General features: G+C 37.5%; 1 protein-coding gene across 1 annotated transcript in view; it reads left to right on the top strand.

Moving 5' to 3' along the window:
* Positions 1 to 23,756, top strand: part of septin9a (septin 9a) — a 108,810-nt gene extending 85,054 nt beyond the window's left edge. The window contains 11 exon segments of the mRNA XM_048194977.1: positions 4,713 to 4,919; positions 10,972 to 11,052; positions 11,055 to 11,099; positions 11,246 to 11,327; positions 12,767 to 12,904; positions 15,226 to 15,244; positions 15,246 to 15,344; positions 17,055 to 17,150; positions 17,235 to 17,331; positions 20,493 to 20,544; positions 22,345 to 23,756. Of these exon segments, the coding sequence (XP_048050934.1) occupies positions 4,713 to 4,919; positions 10,972 to 11,052; positions 11,055 to 11,099; positions 11,246 to 11,327; positions 12,767 to 12,904; positions 15,226 to 15,244; positions 15,246 to 15,344; positions 17,055 to 17,150; positions 17,235 to 17,331; positions 20,493 to 20,544; positions 22,345 to 22,471 (1,043 nt within the window). The 3' untranslated portion in view covers positions 22,472 to 23,756.
* Positions 23,757 to 24,029: the final 273 nt, after the last annotated feature.

Raw genomic sequence — 24,029 nt, 5'->3', positions numbered from 1 at the left:
TCACAGCCATTCGTTACTGAATGAATGACTCGATGATTCACTCATAAAAACAGTGACTTGCTGCCACCTGCTGGCGGTTTTAGTTTAATATTTAAAAGTTTTACTTAGTTTTACCATCATTGCATATTTCTCTATTGAACATTTTTTATTTAAAACATTATTTATTTTATAAGTTATTCATAAAGGTAAAAAAATGCACTGGAAAATCAATTTAGGGGGCAAATTATTGTCCCTTAATGGCAAAGGTGTGACTGCAGTCGAAGTGGAAGAGAGGGGGTACGCAGAAGGATGGTAATCCCTTCAGGGGGTACTCCAAGATAAAAAGTTTGGGAACCACTGCCATAGGCTATGCATCGGTTTTCATTTATACTTCTGTATCCCTGTCTGCATCGATGTGCAATTACAAATGCAGGGAGAGGTTCTAGCAGACCAATCACAGCGCTTGTGGTCCATGTGGAATTGACGCGTGATTATATTTTTGGAGAGGTGCACGTCAGGCTGAGCCGTAGGCTATGCACACTGCACGCAGCCTACGGTGAAGTTTCGATGCAGACATCTTTACATGGACATCTTCTAGCATCTACCTGGAACGATTTTTTTCTTTTTTCAAATGTCTATTGTAGTGTATATTAGATCATTTCTTTTGAATCTGGAGTAGACCTACATACTGTTCAGCTAACTGTTTGTCTTCTGTTTCCTTTGAGGTTTTTTTTTAACACATTGGCCTTGACTAAAGTCAGCACGGGCCATTTTGATGCTGCTTTGTATCACTTTAATCTCTGTTGACAATGGCAAAAAAGGGGCTAGAGATGATTTTTCAGCACACCTTCACGTCAGGCTCATTGTGAAGTCCACCACCAAAGTGCTCTTTCCATCTCTGCATTCATTAATTTGTATTTACCCAGGAGGGGGATGTTGGGGCGGATACCTTGACCTGGCTAAATAGAAAGGAGAAGGGGGACGCAAATGGTTTTAAATGAATTGAGGAAGTGGTCTGTTGGCAATTAGAGGTGGAGGCTTTGTGCGTCTCCTCACCGGCTGCAGTGTAACTGCAGTATAAACAGTGTGGTATGGAAATATGACTCTCTATTCAGACAGCCTTCTTCATAGGAAAAGTGTTGTTGCTGCATGCCTGCCATCTGTTCTCAGAATACTTAATCAGAGCAGAGAGAGCTAACTCAGCTGTTTGAACACAGGTAAGAGTGAGAGTGTTGTTAAGAGGTGCATGGAGCTCCCTTTTCACCTCTTTCCATGCACAAAGGGTGTTTTAGTTGTTCCTCCTGGCTTTATGGGTTTGTGTTTCCAGGCTACACTGACAAAGGAAGCTCAAGAGTACAATCCTGTTAGCATATTTGTACATTGATATATTTGACTAAACATACTGGATATAACTATTTATTGGTCTCATATCAGTTATTACCTGCTATTAGAGATTTTTATTTATCAGTGTCTGTTAATATTGGATATTTATTTGTTTTTACGCATTTCCCATTTTTACATGTTTACCTTTGCCATCATGTAACACTCACTTAAATTTAGTCTTTAAAAACACTAATAATTTAACAACGCTATTAAATATAAATTTTGACAAATCTGAAAGTGAACTTCTATTTTCCGTACTGTCATTTATAATGCAATTTTTTTTATATAATTATTTATATTCATTCACACATTTCTTTAGGTATTATTTGTTTATTTAAACATTTATTTTAAAAGTAGGGCTGTAACGATATGCGATATGAAACCGAAATCGCGATACGCAGGTCCACGAACCTGTATCGCGATGTGAGAAGGCAGAATCGCGACACACCCCTTCCAACTCCCAGAGTTATCCTTCCTGTCCAGATCCAATGCTACCACATTTTTAAATTACTATAAGTATTAGGGGTGTAACGATTTATCGTAGATGGTGTGTCTTAATCAGCTCTCTAGTTCAGTAAGTGTTTCGGGCACACATTGAATCTTGCAAGGTTTAAACGTTTCTCATGTCAGTCTCTTGCATGGTCGCGTGAGAAAAGTCGTGGCTTTCTTTCACCGCAGTGCACAGCAACAGCTGTGCTCACAGAAAAGCAAAAGACGCTTGCGATGCTTTGCTTTAAGAAGTTCTGTGGGCCCGTTCACATATTGCGTCTTTTCCGCGTGCAAGTCAGTTATTATTTTCAAATGTAGCTGCGCGGCAGGCGCGCTCATAATTGGATCAACGCGGTCGCGACGCGCATGCAATTCCCAACTTCTCAGAATGCCGCAAGCGCACCGCAGGTCGTGTGACAAGAATCAACCGATCAGCTATGGCCTTTCCGTAACAAAACATCAAAAGCTCAGCCGAACAGCTGATCATAGCTGTACATGGTGGTTTTTATATCTTATCTCCATCAATATATCTCGTAGTAAAACTAATGCAAGGGCTAGAAATCATTTATCCTTTGCAGAAACATCCTGATCCTCTTGGAGAGCTCAGTTCATGGTTGCATAGCAACGACCGACGCCACAGGAGCGCAAGCGCTTTGGAAAGAAGGAGAAGCGGTGCAGCCGCGCCTTCCACGCGCTTTTAGACGCGATATGTGAACGGCCCCTATTCATAATTCTAAGTTCATGTTAAATTTAACATTTATTTTCAGTGACAGACAGCCCTATTCAACTGTTAATTTGAATACAGAAGGTTTTTATTAAAATTTTATATTTATTTATTTTATTGAAATGTGATCTTGTATGTACAACAAGGAAAATTATTTGTTGTTAATTAATTATTAGTTTTTTTAATAAATCTTGTTTGAATTTCAGTTTCATTTTGTTCAAAATATCGTGATACGTATCGTATCGTGAACTCCGTATCGAGATACGTATCGTATCGTGACCTGAGCGTATCGTTACACCCCTATTTAAAAGACAAAAAAGCCTAGAATTTTAAAATCTCATTGGGAAGAATGGTAATATATGTGCATCTAAATTTTATTGAATAATTATTTATATTTAATTGTTTATGTAGACAAAAAAGTATAGAATTTCAAAACCTGTCCATCAATATCATTGAATCGTATTAATACACATACTTTATGTAATATGTAACTTGAGTAGTTGGTTGTCTATTCTCTGTGTCGTAAGAGATGGATGCTCTTCTCTTTCATCACCCCATCACAGTCAAGAAGAGACATAAGACTGAACCAGTGAGTAGTAAGAGATGTTTGTCATCCTCTGAACTGTGAACACTTTCTAAACGCATCGGTTACTTTTCAAAACAAGTTTCTGTGCTGCCTGTTGCCCTAGCGTACCTGTAATGTAATGTAACATTGGAGAGTCTCTGGGGAAGAGCGGGTCTTTTGTGAAGCGAGGAATCCAGTGGCTGTGGGTTTGTTGGCTCGACGCCCTGACAGGGTGGAGAGGAGCCGACAGGCTTTCTGAATAACTGTACTGAGCCCTGAGAAGCTGCCAGAGGATCAGGTTACCGACTTGAAGAATTTTTAACTGCTTTGTCTTCTGGAAGGCCTCACTTATCCATGGGGCTCGCTATGGGGCCGTAGGCTTTGTGATGGGGCCCGCTGAAGAGGTGCACTCTGGGGCTCCATTTACATTTGTTGAAGTTTTGTTGCACATTCTACTTAAAAGAAAAGTTATACAAATGTCTTGTGTTGTTGTCTTTCACTGCTAGCATTGTGTTTTGATCACTGCATGAGTATCTGATCACCGAATATGGGAGTTTCTCACACAAAGGAAGTGGTTTCTGTCTTTTTATCATGAAAGATTCTGGTGGGAGTTTTGTTTTAGACAACAGGTATTTCTTATCTAATTCTTGTGAATTCTCTTGGGGTTTTGTCCCATGTTGCATAATTTTGGTGTATGGGGGGAATGATTGAAATGATTTTGTTTTAAATTGTATGTATTGAAACATTACCTAGATTAGCAACTGTCATTGTGGTGCCCTTTCACCTGGAATCGACGTGCATTTCTTATCCAGATAGTATCTAGATTTTTTTTTTTTTTACAACTTCATGTGTCTGCAGCATGATTGGATTGAGATCTGATCATTCTTGTCACAGGTTGTGTTAACTGAAACATGTCTGTCATTTACCAAACTTTAAAAACATAGAAAGAATGCATTCAAAATTCTTTCTGCCATTTCCTTTCATTACAACTCCTCAGGCATTCCAAGTGATTTCTCACATTTTGTGATGTGATTTATCAGCGCAACCTTATTACATATTCCTTGCATAGCTGAATGCATTTGCATTTACATCTTCATTGAAATGTTGTCAAAATATGTCCCAAATCAAATGCGGTTTCAACGATCTGATCAAAATCTATACACAATGTGCCTTGGCTTCTGTTGTAGTCTAGTGAGATTCCAACCTGATCCGATCACTGAGGGGTCATAAGATTGTTGTACTCTAAATAATGTCCGTCGATATATGTGGAGAGAGGCTCTTTCACATGATGGATTCATTGAAAGAGAGATGAGAACATTTTTGGCCCAATAATAAGCCTCAAATAAATGCATATTTAAATAAATCGAGAAATAAAAATGTGCTTGCTGGCTGCAGGGTGGAGATGAGTTCCCTGTTTATTACGTCTATAGTCCAGCTGTGTAGAAGCACATTCTCTCTAAGAGTATTTGTTTCTGATTCAGCTTATCAAATACCTTGTAGTATGAATGCTGTTGACTGCTGCAGACCTCATGATATACGGCTCCTCATTGTATCTCCTCTTCATGTCCTCAGGGTCAGAGGTCATTTCCAGCTACAGCAGCAGTAGCAGCAGCAGCAGCAGTAGCATCATGGCAGAGTCTGTTATATCAGAGATGCCCCCAGCCATGTGCTTGGAGAAACCCAGCGTGGACTTCAGCTACGTGGGCATCGATGCCATCCTGGAGCAGATGAGGAGGAAGGCCATGAAACAGGGCTTTGAGCTCAACATCATGGTAGTGGGTGAGTCAATATTTCAAGTGTTGATCTAGAAGATATTAGTCATTTAAGTTAAATCGTTGGACTGGAGCAGTAGGCATTTAATTTTTCCTCATAACTCAAAAGCTTTATTTCAGACATTTTAAAGTCTAACATTTTGTGTGTTTTTTTCCCCAACATTGGTAATTTTAATAATAGCTTTGCTATTAAAAGAGCTCTGTAATTTAGGCATTTGGTGAGACTGTTTTTAAAAATAAATAAGTGAAAGTGCCATAAATTCTAATTGTAGGGAGAAGCATTTAATTACTTCAACCTTTAATAAAACAAGCCTCTGGTAATCAACGCTTCAATTTTCCATAACACTTCCAACCACACACCTACACAAAGCAAATACTTGCAGGCTTTCATAAGCAATGCTCAGTTAAATGCCACAAGTCAGACTGTGTGTTATTCCATGTGCATTTTTATGTGCATTCTTACATGTTAGTGTGTTTTTTGCCTGTGCGCTTGTTCACGTTTTTTTTTTCCTCATGGATCATGAGGCCTGTGCTGTTGCAGGGTATCAACGTTTGTGTTTTAGTCAGTTAGATGCAGTGTTAATGTTAATGAGCTTAATTAGATTTACATCTGCTGAAGTGAAAGAATAACACCTACTGTAATTAAACTGACACTCGTGAACTGACATTCACTGATCACTCACTGATCACATGATCGTTCTTCTAGTGCATGTAGGCCTGGTTTCACAGATGTTTAGATTAAGCCAGGATTAGGTCTTAATTCAATTAGGACATTCAAGTATCTTTTATAAACGTGCCCTAAAAAAACATTACTGGTGTGCATCTTGATATGTCAGTGCAAGTTGCTTTCAATTAAAGGGGTCCTATTATGTTTTTTCACTTTTTCAACTTTAGTTAATGTGTAATGTTGCTGTTTGAGCATAAAAAAGATCTGCAAGGTTACAAAGCTCAAAGTCCACTCCAAAGGGAGATATTTCATTTAACAGAATCAACTTTCCAGGAACTACAACGAACAACACGTTTTCCCCAGGATTTGTGAAGTCACAATGTTGCTCATTTAAATAATCCCGCCCACAGAATATGCAAAAAAGCTTCCTAAACCTAAGAGAGTACAATGCAGACTTCGCACAAAAGCTTCTCCTGAAATGGAGCAGTTCCCTCTTTGTCGGGACAATCTGTAGTTTGTGGATCACAACTTGTAAGTATGTCTTATTATTTGTAGTTGCGTTTTCTATTAATAGTTCCAATTATACGTTTTATGTTTGTAAACATACGATGTAAACAAAGGGCAAAGCTTTGCCTCCGCTTGCCTGCTAGCCTAGATTAGCGTTGATATACTGATATTTAGTTTACTGTAGCTTTTGTAAGCTCTCACTTTTAAATGGCTGTTGACCGCCCCTTAGGAAAATTAACTATGGTTTTGTGATCGATTACTGTTTGTATTACCATAGTTTCCCGACACATATCATGATTAAATGGTGTGCAACAACATATCTTATATGTATATGAAAATTACAAAAGAAAAATACTACTCTGAAACGTCCTCTGAAATCCATGTTCGCAAAGTCCGTGAATGAAATCTGTTCTGCACAATCCTCTTGTTTGTTAACATTCTTAAGTCTGAATCAGGCTTGAATTGGTTTGAAATTGATGCCATCCCTAATATTTACATCTGAGTATAGATCACTGTTATGGTAAGGGGCGTTACATTTCCTGAACGCGAGCTAAGCAGTGCCAATCACAACACACTGGGCCAGCTAACCAATCACAGCACACTTCGTATTTCGGAAGGACGGGCTTCATCAAAACAGGCTCTAAATGGCACATTCGAGCCATGCTGGGGAGAGAGATGCTGCAATAATGTAAAATGAGTGAAAAATAATGTTTTTTGAGGGATCAAGCAAGAAAGCATATTTTAGTACACCGCAAAAACAAAATCAAGACTTTGTAAAAGGGCATAATAGGACCCCTTTAAAACAGTTCAAACATACTCTGGGACTAGGCTTAAGCCTTGTCTGTGTAACTGGGGGTTAATGTGTAATTTGTTGCTAGCTTATGTTCAGAGAAATGGTAATAGTCAACAATACATGACAGGCCACATACTTTAGGAGACTGAAATATTTTTCACTTTGAGATGATGGCTTGATGTGGTGCACTGCTTAATGGTGGTATGATTTGCGTGAATTCTCTCCCCCCCAAACCAGTTAAGTGCAAAATCCCGCCCGCAGCTTGTTTCATTGGTCTATTCTACTCGCCTGTCAAGAAAAGTTCCGATTTCATGGATTCAGCTCAGATTTCAGAAAAAAACACAGATTGATCTGATCGTGACAAACGGTAATGCAGTATCAGGACGTGCTACCAGCATTATGCTAGGTTAAGTGTAGAGTTTAGGTTAGAGTTGGGGGTTAGTATTTGTTTTAGTGTTGATTAGGCAGGTTTGCTCTTAACTGGTTTGGGGAAAATTTAATGCATATGACACTAGCATATATGAAAAGTTGCTACCACTGTATTAATAGTTGCCAGGGTGTTGCTATGCTGTTTTTGAGGTGTTCTGAGTGTTTTTAGCACATTGCTACAATGTTGCTCTGTTGTTCAGGGTGATTGCTGTAGTGTTTCTATTTGAGCAAAGTTAGAACAGCCCAACGCCAAGTGTCTATTATACTTTAGTCCCTAGATTAGTCTGCGTGATTATTTTCACCCTTATTTATCATTCATTAAAAATGGGTTCAATTCAAGTTGAACAAACCCTTAAACCCAAGTATGATGAGCTATGATAGTGATCTTTGGATTACAAACACAACTAATTAGCAATAAGCCACAAGAGGCCACAAGATTTTTGCAGTGTCTGCACTGTGCAGCAATATAAGAACCAACGTTCAATAAATATTACATTTATTAAAGTTCCCATGGCATGAAAATTCCACTTTATGAGATTTTTTTAACATTAATACGAGTTCCTTTAGCCTGCCTATGGCCCCCCAGTGGCTAGAAAAGGCAATGGGTGTAAACCGAGCCCTGGGTATTTTGCTTTACATTTGAAAAAATGAAAGCTCAGGCGGCCCAATCTGGAATCTTAGGTTACCTAAAAGGTTACCTCCCCTTTCTCTGCTTTGCCCGCCCATGAGAAAATGAGCTAATACAGTGCGAGGTGAGCACAATATTTTTTTTTTGTCCTCGAGAGACATCATGGCTTGCAACCAAGCAAAGCATGGCAGCTGCTCAGTGTTTGGATGTACAAATGAACACTGAAGTATTTTTTTTTTTTTTTAGTTCCTTCATCCGAGCCAATGAAAAAACAGTGAGTTAATTTTATTGCTTCTCCTTCCGGATCAGATTCTGGGTCAAACTGAAACGCTTGAACGACTGCGCGCCTATGAGCCATTGCGATACATCCACTGTCAACATTAGCGCATGGTACCGTAACCGCAAGCTGGTTAAGGCCACACCCACCCTCCACCTCGCCCCGCCTCTCTCCTCCTCATTAGCATTTAAAGCTACAGACCCAGAAACGGCACGTCTTGAGGAAAGCTCATTGTGGGACTGGCTCGTAGTGGCTGAAATTCTGCACCAAGGCTGAAATTCGGGAAAGAGACTTCAGATACAGTACTAGGAGCCACTTAGACCTATATAAAAGCATCCAAAAAAACAGCATGTCATGGGACCTTTAATGTTCACAATAAACAATTCTTGCGCATAGCAACTTATAAAATATAAGCAAAATAGCAACTTATAAAATCATGCATGCATGCTTATTGGTTATTTTCAGTAACTGTGTCTTCGAATGTGGCTCATCCAATAATATTTTAGAGCCAAAACTATGCTGTTGTTTTGCTTTTGATCACAGAGCAAAAATGAAGCTGCTGAAGTGTTAAAGTTTGCATATGAAAATCGATTGATAACTTGAGACAGGTGAAATCTGAAATGAGGAAATAAGAATGTAAATTAGGGAAAGATGTGTATTGAGTAATGTGTTTAGGGCATCACCTGGTGGTATTTTTCTGTTTCAGCATTAGCGTCCCAGAAGACACAGTTCATCTATTAAACTTCTGATGATTTATATTGTGTTTACAAGAGGAAATAATTATGAGCTCTGTTGAAGACAGCAAAATGAACCTGTATTTGCGCAAGTCTGCAGCTGATTTCTCACATGTGGCTCTTTTGGGTCAATGTGGCCAAACCTGCTGTTGACTTAACCCAGTCAGAGCGGAGAAAGCCAACCCTTGGGATCAGCATTCCCGTTCCCAGCTGCAGCTCATTTGTTCTGACTCCTGTCTCTCATTTCATCACATTTTCCTGAAGAAAGTGTCAGAAAGCTACCTTTTGTAGGCAGTATACTGGAGTAGGAAGGCACATCTGAATCCAATGTCAGCAGTGGGATTGGATGACAGGGTGTTTGAAGAGAGAAAATTAGCGGCCCTGCTCCGTGCAGAAAGGAACAGGCTCTCATTAGTACAGTGTGATGAACCCAAGGCTGACGGATGTGAGCTAGCGGAGGGTAAAGAAAACCACAGCTAAACACAAGCTCTTGTTAGCAAGAGCCAAAGGAATGATAGTTTCATTTAAACCACAGGACAGCCTGAGTGGAAGCATCACTTGTGATCTGTGAAATCTGTGATCTGTGAATGAATAAGACCTACCTTCAATAACTTCCTTGGAAGTTTTCATGTTTTATTTTTACATTGATTTATTTTATTTTTTTACTTTTATGTTGGTGATTAAAATAATAATGCGCTGCAAATGCAATTATATATTTAAAAATAAAATAATTTCCTCTTTTCTGCATTTCACCTTTGCTCTAGCTTGTGTACTAATATCGATTTTAATTTAAACTTGGCATCATTTACTATGAATATTATTATGACACATTTCTTCTGTTAAATTAATAAATATGTTAAAACATTGTTTCGTTCGTCCCGTCAAATTTAGAAATTGGTTAAAATTGATTGCAGTTATAAAACAGAAAATAATTGAATGCATTAGTATTCACACCCTTTCTAGTCAGTGTAGACGTCTAACCATAAATTCTCATTTGCAGTTGGTTTTTAAGCCATTATTATATAGCTTTTATGTTGATGTGCAAGCATCTTCTTTCATCCCCACAGAATGATACTGCCACCACCACACTTCACAGTGAGGACGGTGTGTTTGTGATGATTGACAGCATTTGGCTTCCTCTAAATGGGGTGTTTGGTCTGACAGCCAAAAAATGGCTCAATTTTGGTCTCATGAAACCATAGAAGCTTCTTCCAGCTGGCTGCAGAGTCTCCCACATGCCTTCTGGCACACTGTAGCGGAGATGCCATGTGACATTTTTGAACAGTGGCTTTCTCTTCACCACCCTCCCATAAAGCTATGAAGCTGTTTCAGCCACTGAAGCTGAACTCTTGAGTCTCATTGGTCTCTGTTCTACTCTAGAAAGATTTACAGTTGTACCCTGCTATTTCTGTTTCTTAATGATTGATTTAATGATGTACTCGAATGGATATACAACTGGATTTGCCAATTGTAATTATAATCTTATTTTAGATAATTTTGTATAGATTTATTTACACTTTAACATTAAAGAGAAGCAATTAGTCTGGTGTTTGATGCCATTTTAAAATCATTGAAGTGTATGTTCAGTCTGAGTTCTCTTGCAATCATTGTAAGCCTAATATAGAGTAGACAACTTTTGAAATCTGATTATACATTAGGCATTATACACATGTCGACTTTGTAAATGGTTACAGAGGGAAAAAAACTAGGCATCACACACCACCAGACTTTCAAGTTATTCTTAACACAACAAACTCATGAAGAAACGTGCCTCATTGTCGCATGACAAATGAAAACAACGTGTTATAAAATTGGCTCAAAATGTCAGACTTCTCAGATGGAATGGAATCACACTACGGGAAAAACTTTAAACTATGACTGCCCAAAATCTGCAGATTGGCCCTGACTTTCGGCAACTAGCAGTGACTCGTCCAGACTGCAAATGAATCTGGAAAAAATTATTGTGGTTAATTGTAGCCTTTAGTCAATGTGTTGGTAATGTGGATTGTTCTACATGTGTACAGGTCAGAGTGGTTTAGGGAAGTCCACACTGATGAACACGCTCTTCAAGTCTAAGGTGAGCCGTAAGTCTTTCCTGGGCACGGCTGAGAAAAGATCCCTAAAACCATCGAGATCAAGTCCATCAGTCATGGTAAGGCTGCACAGCTGTATTTTCAGTTTTCTATGATTGTCCATTTGTGTGTCATTCATCCATTTATGCATGGCCATTCACCCATTATGATCTTGATTTCAAAGCGTGTTGTCTGCCAGTGAATGCAATAAAATATTTAATTTCAGATATCGAGGAGAAAGGAGTTCGAATGAAGCTGACAGTCATAGACACACCAGGGTTTGGCGACCAGATCAATAACGAGAATTGGTAAAGACCGTTTGTTTGTTTGTTTGTGACCTCCAGTTTTAATATGCTTTAAAATGCACTCAGTTCGGTCAGGATCTCTTCTGTGAATTATAAATGACAGTCTAGTGTTGGCGGTATAGTTTTGTTCTGGGCATGCTCCATCTATCGAGCCATGCTTGGATGGAGAACAGCATTCAAACTCCCAAAAATAAAACCACATGCCAACATCCCCAACCATCAAAGTGATGCTGATCAACACTTCAGCTTCTATGAACATCCAATTGGAAAATACTAAGAGCTAGTGTAGTGTAGAGCATTTTTTTTTTTCTTCTGAACTGTAGATTGTTTACTTTGCTCCAAAACAGGGACTTAATTTTAAGTTACAATTTAGCATTTTCTTCTTGGTTTGGTTCGCTTTCACAAGGTGACATTTCATTTGCAAGTTTCATATGCGTTGGCCATCAAGATTGACAAGTTCGCTGCGAGGGCTTATTGTGGCTTTATCTGTAGCTGTCGTGACACACACAAACACTTATACGAGTGTTGCAGTCATTCTCGCTCTAACTGATAAATTATAAATATTTAATTATAATAAAGATGAAGAAGCGCTCTTTGGTTTTCAGCTGCGATAACGAATGTGCTCACTCACAGAATCAAACATTGCTTCTTTTTATATTACACATTTCCCATTGTCATTTATGATATCGCTTAGTTCGGTAGTCTGTTGTGTCAGATTGCTTCTCATCTCAATCGAACCACCCCAGAGTTCATTTTCAATTGGGCCGAGATTCAGAGCGACTGTTTTGGTGCAGTTTCGAGCGCAATTGCCATGTTCATATATGCCAAAACAAAGGGAGAGAAAATGTCAGGTTCTGAAACAAATGCTCCAATGGCGCTTTTCCACTGCATGGTATGGTTCGGTACGGCTCGATACGGCTCACTTTTTGGCGCTTTTCCACTGCAATGGACGGCTCGGTACAGAACGGTACACTTTGTACCGATACTAAATGTGGCGTATAAACACTGCAGATCACTGATTGGTCAGAGAGAATCGTCGTTACCAGCGCCATTGGATTTGAAACACGAGACACCAAACCCGCTAGATTTAAATATTCAGTAACAGCCACCGCAGTATCATTTGCTCGCAAAATGACTTGCTTTAAACGACTGTTGCATGCAACTTGAAAAAAGTAGGAAATGGCTGTATCATGGCCAGTAGATGAAGTCCAGACTCGTTGGTAGAGGAGGAGCGGATCTACGGCAGTAAGAGGTGGTGCAACTATAATGATTAGTCTATATAATCCCACCTATTTTGAAGCGATACTAAACTGCAGTGGAAAACCAAACCTGAAAGTAAAACGAGCCGAGCCAAGTAGTACCACGCAGTAGAAAAGCGGCACTTGAAGAGACACTTGAAAGAAAAGGTGTCATTACATTTCTTTCTCTCTTTTTTTCAAAAGTTGGCAGCCCATAATGAAATTCATCAATGACCAGTATGAGCAGTACTTGCAGGAAGAGATCAATATTGACAGGAAGAAGAGGATCCCAGACTCACGAGTGCACTGCTGCATATACTTCATACCACCTACAGGACACTGGTTAGTAAACATACATCTATTTACTTTTAGAAGTGACTTGAAACAGGTCCTTATTTACCTAAACATCCATTTAACATGCACTGGAAATGTGTTTGCATGTCAGGTTGTGTGCTTTGAATACCTTGTGTAAGGATCACCCTAAAAGCCTTTTGCAGCATTTACCTCATGTCTAGTAACTAATATCAGCTGTGCTATTTATTAAATTGTGGCCACCCTAATGATTTTTATGTTCAGTAAGGGGGAAAAATGGTGGAAAAGGATGGTTGAGAATGTCAGGGCCTCCAGAGGGCGGTATTGTTCCTCCTGCAGAATGAAGTAATGTTCAATAGCGACAACTGTTTTCAACATTGATATTAATCGTAAACGTTTCTTGAGCACCAAATTAGCATGTAGAGTGGTGCAGGGACGACGTCAGAACCTGGACTGGAAGACTAATTCACCAGTGGTTCCTTCGAGATTTTCCTATGGGTTTTTATAATGGGATTTTTCAATTTATGAGTAAAATAAAACCTGTGGTAAACATAACTTGATGAATACTTTGACGTTTTGTTCTACAACGTAAACTGCACACACCCAACACCAAAACTGCCTCATCTAATTACTTATTAGAAACAAATGCTGCAAAATTTGTGTGTGCAGTTTGCATTGTAGAACAAAACATCAAAGTATCGTCAAGTTGTTTACTGCAGGCTTTATTTTACTCATAAATTCAAAAACCCTATTATAAAACCCCATAGGAAAATCTCGAAGGAACCATTGGCCAATTAGTCGTCTGGGATCTGACGTCATACCTGCATCACTCTATTAGAATGACTTATGAAGGATTATGTGACACTGAAGCCTGGATTAATGATGCTGAAAACTCAGATTGCAATCACTGGAATAAGTTACATTTTAAAATAATATTTTAAAACAGAAAACGGTTATTTTAAATCATTTTAATATTTCACAACATCACTGTTTTTACTTTATTTTTGATCAAATAAATGCAGTCTTGGTAAGTATACAAGATTTATTTAAAAAAACAGTCTGAGCATTTTTCAGTTTAATAATTTTAGCTTTAAAAGCTGACCTGCTTGTAAAATTGGTGTTGAGTAAGGTCACCACACTTCTTATTTTAACAAGGCCTTGTATAACACATTACTGCCTGACCTCTGGCTGGAAGGGCAGGTTTTTAACAATTTGACTCTTACAGAAACATTTAGCAATCCAAACAGCATTTTTAAACTTAATTTCAGTATTTGCTGCTTTGGGATATTAAAACATTTTATAGAATGAAATATTTTTTCAGCAGCTACTGTTTGCATCAGGGATTTGTAGTCACTGTTTACCATTAGCAGATTTCCTTTTTTACATCTAATAACATCTTTGTGCCAAATTAAGTGGGTGGTCTGTTCTGTTGTTTTGTCTCTGACGGAGAATCATTGTGTATGCTTGTGTTTTTATAGCTGTTGTTGGACAGCCTGAGTCTCTCCAGACATTCTGAATTCTTCCTCATATACTATTTGTAGTGACCTTCAAAATAAAATGTGTATATTGAATGCACGTGTAAAATGTTTATACACGTGCACAGATGCCCGGACCCACATTAGGAGGGATGCTTTCTGTCTGACCAACATCTGATAGTGCAGAGTAAATATTAAGAGACGTCTGGACTATTTATATAACTTGTACTTGTATATAACTTAAATATAAATTGAACTTAACTTAAATATAAATTCAATAAATAATAATAATAATGAAAACCATTACTGAAATTCCCTTGAAAAATATCAAATTATATATATCATATATTCATCTATTCATCCATCCATTCAACTTTATTTGTAAAAGATCTAAGGACACTGAATACACATGCCAACCACACACTCATGGATTTGTTGTGTCCTGATGCCCCCAGAGCGTGTGCTGCAGGCCTTTCTGTGGGCCACCGTGATTGACTGACTGTTTCATGTCTGTCCAGCACTGCAGATGTCACCACCCAGCAGCTGCATTCTGGCTTTGAACAACTTGGCTAATTAGAGTCGAACAGTCAGCTGTAGAGGCTGCAGTAATGCTGGCAGGAGATTTGTTCAGTTCTAAGAAACTATATCTATATGCCTTTTAATTTTCACTTTTTCCCATTTCACATTCAGAGGTCTCTGTACACCTCTGTATGAATAATCTTTCCATCCCTAAGCATCCTTAGAGCATGTATTTTGGGTATTTTTCGCCCTCTGGTGGTTAATGTGTTAGTCCTGTTAATAGCAGTGTAGGTTTCGCTATAGTCCTTTTAAGAAATGCAATCAGTCACATCTATTTCTCCTATGTCATGTCTTCAGTCTTAGGCCTTTGGATGTTGGAGTTTATGAGACGTCTTAGCAAGGTGGTGAATATCGTTCCTGTCATCGCTAAGGCTGACACCCTGACTCTAGAGGAGAGGGATTTCTTCAAAAAGAAGGTGAGCTAAAGTTTGACCTACAAATTAATGCTTCATGTTATTGCTCTTGTTTACAGAGTGCAAGTTTATGTGCCACTAAACTTATTTTTCCATTGAATAATCAATAAGTATTTGACTGACTGCCATGCTGTGATGCTGGTCAATGTTAAAACGACATGACTTTGTCAGAATGACATGACTGTTTGTCCAGATTTATTCAAAAAGACAACAAATTACATTCATACATAAAGTGGCAACCCAGTGTTTGCTAAAATCTTTTCAGAGTTAAAAATGTCAGGATGGTCCTGTCCTAATATCATAGTAAAAAAAAAAAAAAAAAAAAAAAAATTTTTTAATGTTTTTAAAAGAAGTTTCATCAAATCATCATGTTAGAATGATTTCTGAAGGATCATGGGACACTGAAGATTGGAGTAATGATGCTGAAAATTCAGCTTTGACAACACAAGAATAAATTACATTTTAAAATATTTTAAAATAGAAAATAGTTATTTCAAATTGTAATAATATTTCACAATATTACTGTTTTTACTGTATTTTTAATTAAATAAATTCAGCCTTGGTGAGCAGACGAAACTAATCTTACTGATCCCAAAGTTTTGAAAGGGTGTGTGCATATATATATATATATATAATAACACTTTATTTTAAGGTGAGTAGTTACATATATTATAGTAGTGTGTGTATATATATATATATATATATATATATATATATATATATATATATATATATATATATATACTACTATAGTATATATATATATATATATATACTATAGTATATATATATATATATATATATATATATATATATATATATATATATATATATATATACTATAGTATATGTAACTACTCACCTTAAAATAAAGTGTTACCGATCATTCATTTTCTTTATTGTGAACATTCTTTTTTTTTTTTCTATGTCCAGCTTGTTGTGTGAATTCATGGCTAACTATGCAAATTCAGTGATTTTTATATAACAGACAAAATACAATGTAGAATAATATGATTGCTACAAACCGATGCATGATGTCTGGTACAGGCTGTCATGTTGTTATTCTAGCTGTAGTTGGCGAACTGAATCTTTTTCTTCCCTAAGAGATTTCCAAAATCACAGATGGTGTCTCTAAAGCTTCTACAGAAACACTGCTTCCCTGTGAAAGCACTAATGCAGTTTTATTTATGACGTGATGGTGGCTGGCTTAATATGAATGGCAAGAAAACAAGGACTGTCTCAAAATTTGATTATTCTAAAAAAACAAAGCCACAGTGGACTAGTTTATGCATTTTTAGAGCAGTGGTATGAAGCTGAGATGACACATAGTATGATGAAGTGTAGGTAAGCAACATCTGTTCTGGGGTTGTTAGTGGCGTTTCACATAGCAGTAAGGAAGCGTGCTCGCCAACCTCAACGGCTCTTGTGCTTGTGCTGGCGTGCCTCTTACAGGAAGAACACTTGCTGTTTGGAGCACAGACATAGATCTTTCTCTGTTTTGGAAAAATCTCCTGACAGATTCCAAAACCGTTTCTTTCGAAAAGAATTAGTGTCACTTCCTGTCTTGCAGAGTATTGGCGTATTAAAAAGATTTTTGGATATTAGCAATGTTTCTAAAGACTACATGGTTTTTCTTTATCCATTTTGTAAACAACTTTTTAATTTTAAAAATTAATTTTTAATTTTTTTTTTTTACTTTTTAATTTTGTGTAGATCAGGGAAGAGCTTAGAGCCAATGGGATTGACGTCTATCCACAGAAAGAGTTCGACGAGGATGCGGAGGACCGAACAATCAATGAGAAAATAAGAGTGAGTTTGCACTATACTTAGAAAAACATCTATAGTTCATTAAAAACATGGTGATATTATCTGTTTCCTTCCTATTACCATTAGGAGATGATTCCTTTTGCAGTAGTAGGAAGTGACCAGGAGTACCAGGTCAATGGGAGAAGACTCTTGGGAAGGAAAACAAAATGGGGAACTATTGAAGGTATTGTGTCTCTTTGGTCTCTCAACCGCTTTAGAGAAGAGATAGAGAGAGAAAGTGATTAGTGGATGTCTATGCAGACAGCAATGTTCCAAAAGCACATCAAGGGAGCTCATTAACCACAGACACACGGATATGAGTCAAACATCAGAAAGCCTTATCCTCTGTAAATGAGGACCCTCTCAGAACACCAGTGCGTCATTTTGACTGTGAGTCAGCAAGCTGCTGGACGGTTAAAATGCCTTTATCTCCAGTGCCTGCAGCTAATATTTATTAAATATTACTTCAGTTTTCTTTGATGAATGGAAAGATCAAAAGAATAGCTTTTATGTAGAATATAAATCTATTGTAACATTATAAATATAATGTTATATTATATTGTATTACATTACATATTAAACAGACTAAAGTCTTAAAGGTGCAATTGGTGATTTTCTACAGAAACATTTTTTGTTATACTCGTCGAAATTCTCCTCATATCCTGATAGCAATCACTATGTTAAACAGTGTATGTATGTGTATATATATATATATATATATATATATATATATATATATATATATAATCTGTGGAAGGCGTAGGACCATAAAATATAAATCCAGTCCAGGTCCAAATGAAATAATACAATGTCCTTCCTGCCTGTCAGCATATGTTTTACATACCATCACACACCCTGTTCACGCAGACATCTTACGTCATCAGCGCGTTTCATGCTATGCAGAGTTTATAGAGACAGACGTCAGTCACGGAGCACCACAAACAAACAGCAGCCACCTTTTACAGTTCCTACCGAATCAAAACAATGATCTTATGTTGCGTTCACACCATAATTACCGTAATAAAGAGATGGCAAACCTGTGACGTTCTAGCTGGAGCTGTTCAGTCAGACTTGGAATTATGCGTTTCCATGTCAACAGTATGAACACCAAAATGAATGTGCATCTTGTTTACATTCATTATTATTGTAATGTTATGTGCTTTGAAACATGAGATAGTTTAACGCCGTCTCTTGTGATGCTTTGCCGAGAGCAGCTGAGTGTGTGTGTTCATGTATTTTGGCGGAGGCTTGGCTTTGGACTGTGTTTTGCAGGGAGGGTGGGATCGTATATTTTCAATGCTAGCAGGCTAAAGTTAGCATTTCCCAGATCACCTACTGCACCTTTAATTATTGTTTATGATAATAAACATTACACCACAGCAGCTGTCACTAGGGATGGGCATTTTTCCAAAATATTGTATTCGAATATTTGGGCTCGTAAAAAACGAATATTCGAATATTAGTTTATTTAAATGAGGTTAAACGAGAAAGACGTTATTGTTTTATATTCATCAATATTTTGTATTTTGTAATATTTCTGAACAAGCTTACGATTAGGTAATATACACAACAAGCTTACATTATATCTTAAGGTTTTCTTTTAGTTCAAAGCATTAAACAGTATGTGTAAACAGAAAATATTAAGAACAAAAGCATTTAATATCAAGCAGCGCGAGCGGGGAAAATACTAATAAAGCAGACAGCGCCAGTTATTGTACAAAACGTACATACCGGTAATACACTCGAGTCAGTATATGGTTATCGTGTTTATATTGTTTCACATGTTCATGTTGAGAAAAACAATAATATCCACATGCTCGGGTCAGAAAACGAGCCGTGCTGACAGACGTTGCAGAGACACAAAGATAATAATGGCCTACATCACTGTGTGCTAAGCTAAGTTTCTAACAGTAGCACTTTGTTTTCTGTTCGTAAATATATCTCCCTCGACGAAACTTAAAGGAAGCATATATCTCAAAATCATTTTGCTATCACATAAGTTATCATCTTGGCTCACTCGGGGATAGGGGATAACTTACAGCTGCGCTTACCTGTCGTGAATGCAGTGATGGACAGCTGTCTTTCCTCACTCGACGGGTAGTCTATTTAGATTTCATGTGCTTTCTCATTATGGTGTTGATATTATGATAACTCGGTTTCATTAATTAATTTGATCAAAAGTAATTCCATTTTGTAAGATCATTTTCATCTAAGTAATTCCAAACTTTGCGAGGCAGACGACAACATTATGTGACGATCAGATAAAATAAACTTGTTAAACACGCTCCACAGCGCCACCCGGTGCATTTAGTTATAACTGCGAGTTTTAGTGCTTAGGAATTTATCATGGATTCACTGCATTTACGGCCAGCAAAGCAACATGGTAAAATTCGAATAGTATTTTTCGAATATTAATTACAGAACGAATATTCGAATATTCGACTATTTGTGCACATCCCTAGCTGTCACAAGCTTGTTTTATCTCAAATTTAGTATTTTTTTATATTTTCATTAAAAAAAAAAAAAAAAAACATATTTATAACGCTATACTTTGTGTTATATTACCTTATATGACAAAAAAAAAACAAAAAAACAACTGCGACAGGTTCTAATTCACCTTTCTCTCTTCTGACTGCTGTAATCAATCTCTTGATATTTTTCCCTCTTTTGAAAGCTTTTGGAAACTTTTAGAGCAAATGCAAATATAAAAACTATATTTGCTGTCGTCTCCCATTCACTACTATAGAAGTTTGACGACTTCCGCATCTGAGAACCCCTGAAATGTGAAAAGGGTCCATTGTAGAGCAATATAAAACCTTGTTTCAATAGTAACTACATATATCTGGGCGGTTGATGTGCTTAGCTGCTCACACAGTAAAACTCTTTCATTTTTGGTGAGCTGTTTTGAGAGTCAAATGACTCTGTAATTATGCTTAATCTTTTTGAAGAGCTTGACTCCTCTTATTAAAGTCTCTTTGAAAACCTTTCATTTCCTACACTGGATGTCTGCTCCATGGTGGTATTCTCTGTCTCATTCATGGAGTTTGACATAATCTATAATTCATAAACATTTTTTCACTCCAGGCATTTGTCAAGCTCTCATGGTAATCTTTCAGGAACTCTTCGGTTTAAATGGAATTACTAGAGACTGGGGTGGTTTTCTTATTTCTGTCCACCTCCCCCTGAGTACACCTGCAGCAGCTTTACCTAGTGAACTAGTGGTCTTTGCTTTATACTGTATGTTGCTCCAAATGGCTAGAGAGGAAGACATTTCCAATTGATGTAATCAGTGATCTTTTCCTTCTGTTTTTAACTCTGTGTCCTGTTGCCTTTTGGTGTCTGTAGTTGAGAATATTGCCCACTGTGAGTTTGCCTACCTGCGGGACCTCCTCATAAGGTCAGTGCATTAAGTCTATGCCTGTGGTTAAACAAACAGCATTACATTATACCCTTGTAGACGTGTGCTTAATTGTGTTGAATGTGCCTTTGTAGTGTACTTCAAATCTTAAAAGTTTATTTTTTTAAAAACTGACCATTTAAAAAAAAAAAAAGCCATTTAAGAATAATTAAAATAACTACACATTCATGACTGTTTCTTACACATTTTAGTACAGTGAAAAAAGTTATGGTTACTTTAGACATTGTACTAACTATAAGTAACTTTGCAACTACATGTAAACTACTAGTCATTAGAGTATTAGTAAACTGTTAGGTTTAGGTGTTAGGATTCAGGGTTAGTAGAATAAGTCAACATCTACTTGCAAAGTTACTTAAAGTAGTCAGTAAAAATAATGCTTTTCTTACTTAGAGTTTTTGTCTTGTTTCTAGTCCAATTATCTAACAATTCTTAAATCAAGAAGCATTTTCTAGACAAGTAAAAAAATATTGTCTTGTTTTCAGAAAAAAAAATAAGTCAACATTAAGTGAGTTCTTTCCTTAAAATAAGCAAAATAATCTTTTTTCAAACCAAAACCAAGATTATTTTGCTTACCCCATTGGCAGATTATTTTGCTTGTTTTAAGGGGGGACACTTGATTTTGACTTATTTTTTTCTGAAAACTTTTTACTTGTCTAGAAAATGCTTCTTGATTTAAGAACTTTTACATATTTGCACTGGAATCAAGACAAAAACATCTAAGTAAGAAAAGCATTTTTTCCAGTATGGGGAGCATCAAAATAAAGTGTTAGCAGATATTAAAGGGTTAGTTCACCCAAAAATGGAATTTCTGTCATTAAAGGGCTAGTTCACCCAAAAATGAAAATTTGATGTTTATCTGCTTACCCCCAGCGCATCCAAGATGTAGGTGACTTTGTTTCTTCAGTCGAACACAATTGATGATTTTTAACTGCAACCGCTGCCGTCTGTCAGTGGTATAATGCAAGTCAGCGGGAACTTGGACTATAAGAGTAAATAAAACACGACAGACAAATTCAAATTAAACCCTGTGGCTCGTGACGACACATTGATGTCTTAAGACACAAAACGGATCGGTTTGTGAGAGAAACCGAACAGTATTTATATCATTTTTTACCTCTAATACACCACTATGTCCAACGGCATTCATCACTCGATTCGTGAGGTCTGATTGCGCATATATACTCATTGAAGTATATGCGCGAGACATCACTGCCGCTGTCAGAGCGCGATCAGACCTCACGAATCGAGTGAGGTCTGATCGACTTGCATTATACCACTGACAGACGGCAACGGTTGGAGTTAAAAATCATCATTTGTGTTCTACTGAAGAAACAAAGACACCTACATCTTGGATGCGCTGGGGGTAAGCAGATAAACATCAAATTTTCATTTTTGGGTGAACTATCCCTTTAAAAGTACTCACCCTCATGTCGCCCCAAACCTGTATGGCTTTCTTCTGTGGAACACAAAATAAGATATTTTGTAAAATATCCATATCCATACAATGAAAGTCAACAGAGTCCAAATTTTGTTTTGAACCCTATTGGCTTTTGTTGTAGGGACATTTTTCAGAATATCTTATATTGTGTTCAACAAATGGAAATAGGTCATATGGGTTTGGACCTTTTTGAGGGTCATTAAATAATGGCAGAATTGTCATTTTGAGTGAAAATTAGTGAAAGTGTTGACGTGACTGATATCTGCATGCCCATTGTATATTACCCATTATGTTGGGCTTGTTTCATCATCCTAACTCTGTGATTGGCTCGTGTCCTGCAGAAGCCACATGCAGAACATTAAAGACATCACCAGCAGCATCCACTACGAGATGTACCGCGTCCGTCGGCTCAACGAGAATAACACTCAGGCCAACGGCGTGCACCATCCAGCCTCCCACGAAATCTAGCGCCCTCAAATGAACAACCCCTCCGCCCCTGTTCCTCACTCCTCTCCAATCCCCAACCCTCCATTTACCTTACACTCCTTTCCACCCCCTTCAATCAGCCGTGGACTGAGGTGAAGAGGTCCATCAAGAGAAGCACATAATGACTTTACAGAGAAACTCCACGGTGCTCTTTAAACCCTCGAGCCATCTGCACGGGCACTGGAGGGCCGAAGAAGGCAAAAATACAGCTGTTAAAGAGCTTCTCTATATACTGCATGCGTTTGACTCACTCTGTTAATGCTTCAGGTCTGTGTCTGTGCGTGCAGAGGTTGATTACGAGGCAGTTTCTGATTGGTCAAGCTGTGGAAAAAAGCTCTTCACATGCAGCATCACTCTTACCTTCAATCGCCATGGTTATTTTACAGAATGCTCAGAACGCTCCTTTTTATGTGATTCGTCGAATGCTCTCTTAATATTTATGCTTAATTTTGAGCGAGGCAGATACGAGACAAGTCATCTTTTGAACCCAGAGCTGATGTGGCAGCACCTTAAAATTTTCCATTTCACATTATAACACTACAGGATATCAGATGTCTATAAATACTAAACAAATACTAGTTGCCTACAGCATTGTGGAGAACCTGGTGTGCCATTGGTTCTGCTATTGGTTTCATCACATCTGTGCAAATAATTACAGGAAATCTGACTCATTGGACCCCTAGCACCATATAAAAACAGTGATGAGTTACAGGTTTGGGATTTGTGTTGGAAAGATTATCCAAACTGAATAGTATTTATGTGGATTAAATGAGATCGTTACATACTTTATACAGACGATCTTATTTATTGCAGAATGTGACCCAAACTGGACAGAGAATAGCAGTGCGTTTTAATTCATTTTAATGAATCATTTAATTCTGCGTACTGTACACCTGGTACACTTTTTTTATCAGGCAGTATTCAGTGCCGTTTATCTTAAACCTTCCAGAATGTCTCGTTCTCTTCCAGTCATGCTGAATATGTGGAAATCTTTTGTCAGTTTAGGTGTCTTGTTTTGTCTTAGTCTAGAGGTAAGGGCCTACAGGAGAGGAAACTTTAAGTGCCAAGATGTCCGTGTGCCTTAAAGCTGCCTGCAGCGTTCTTGTCTTCAAACCCCTTTATTAATGCTCATCATTGGGAAAATATCTTTGTTTTGTACTGTGCTGTATATTCATAGTGATTCAATTTTTGTATTGGTATTCAGAGTAACACAAATAACTTTGATATCCTGTTATTTTAAAGAAATAAAGATTTAAATGGTAAATAATTTTGACTCTTTTAATTAATGACTCGTAAATGTGTCTAGATTTTGTAATTGCTTACACATTATGTGGTCCTGGGACAGATTTGTTGATCAGTAATGAGTCCTGTTTTCCGCTCCACTCCATGATACTATTTTGCATCTATAGGTGCTAAATTAAATTAAATTAAATTAAATTAGCTGCTTTTATTAAAGCCATATAATTTTGACATTCATTTGACATTTGCTAGAGACATTAATTTGGCTTTTAGTAAATTTTATTCTGGATCACTGATAATA

The sequence above is a fragment of the Megalobrama amblycephala genome, linkage group LG1 (genome assembly GCF_018812025.1).
Source record: "Megalobrama amblycephala isolate DHTTF-2021 linkage group LG1, ASM1881202v1, whole genome shotgun sequence".
Classification (NCBI taxonomy): Eukaryota; Metazoa; Chordata; class Actinopteri; order Cypriniformes; family Xenocyprididae; genus Megalobrama; species Megalobrama amblycephala.
This window is presented reverse-complemented; position numbering and strand designations above follow the sequence as displayed.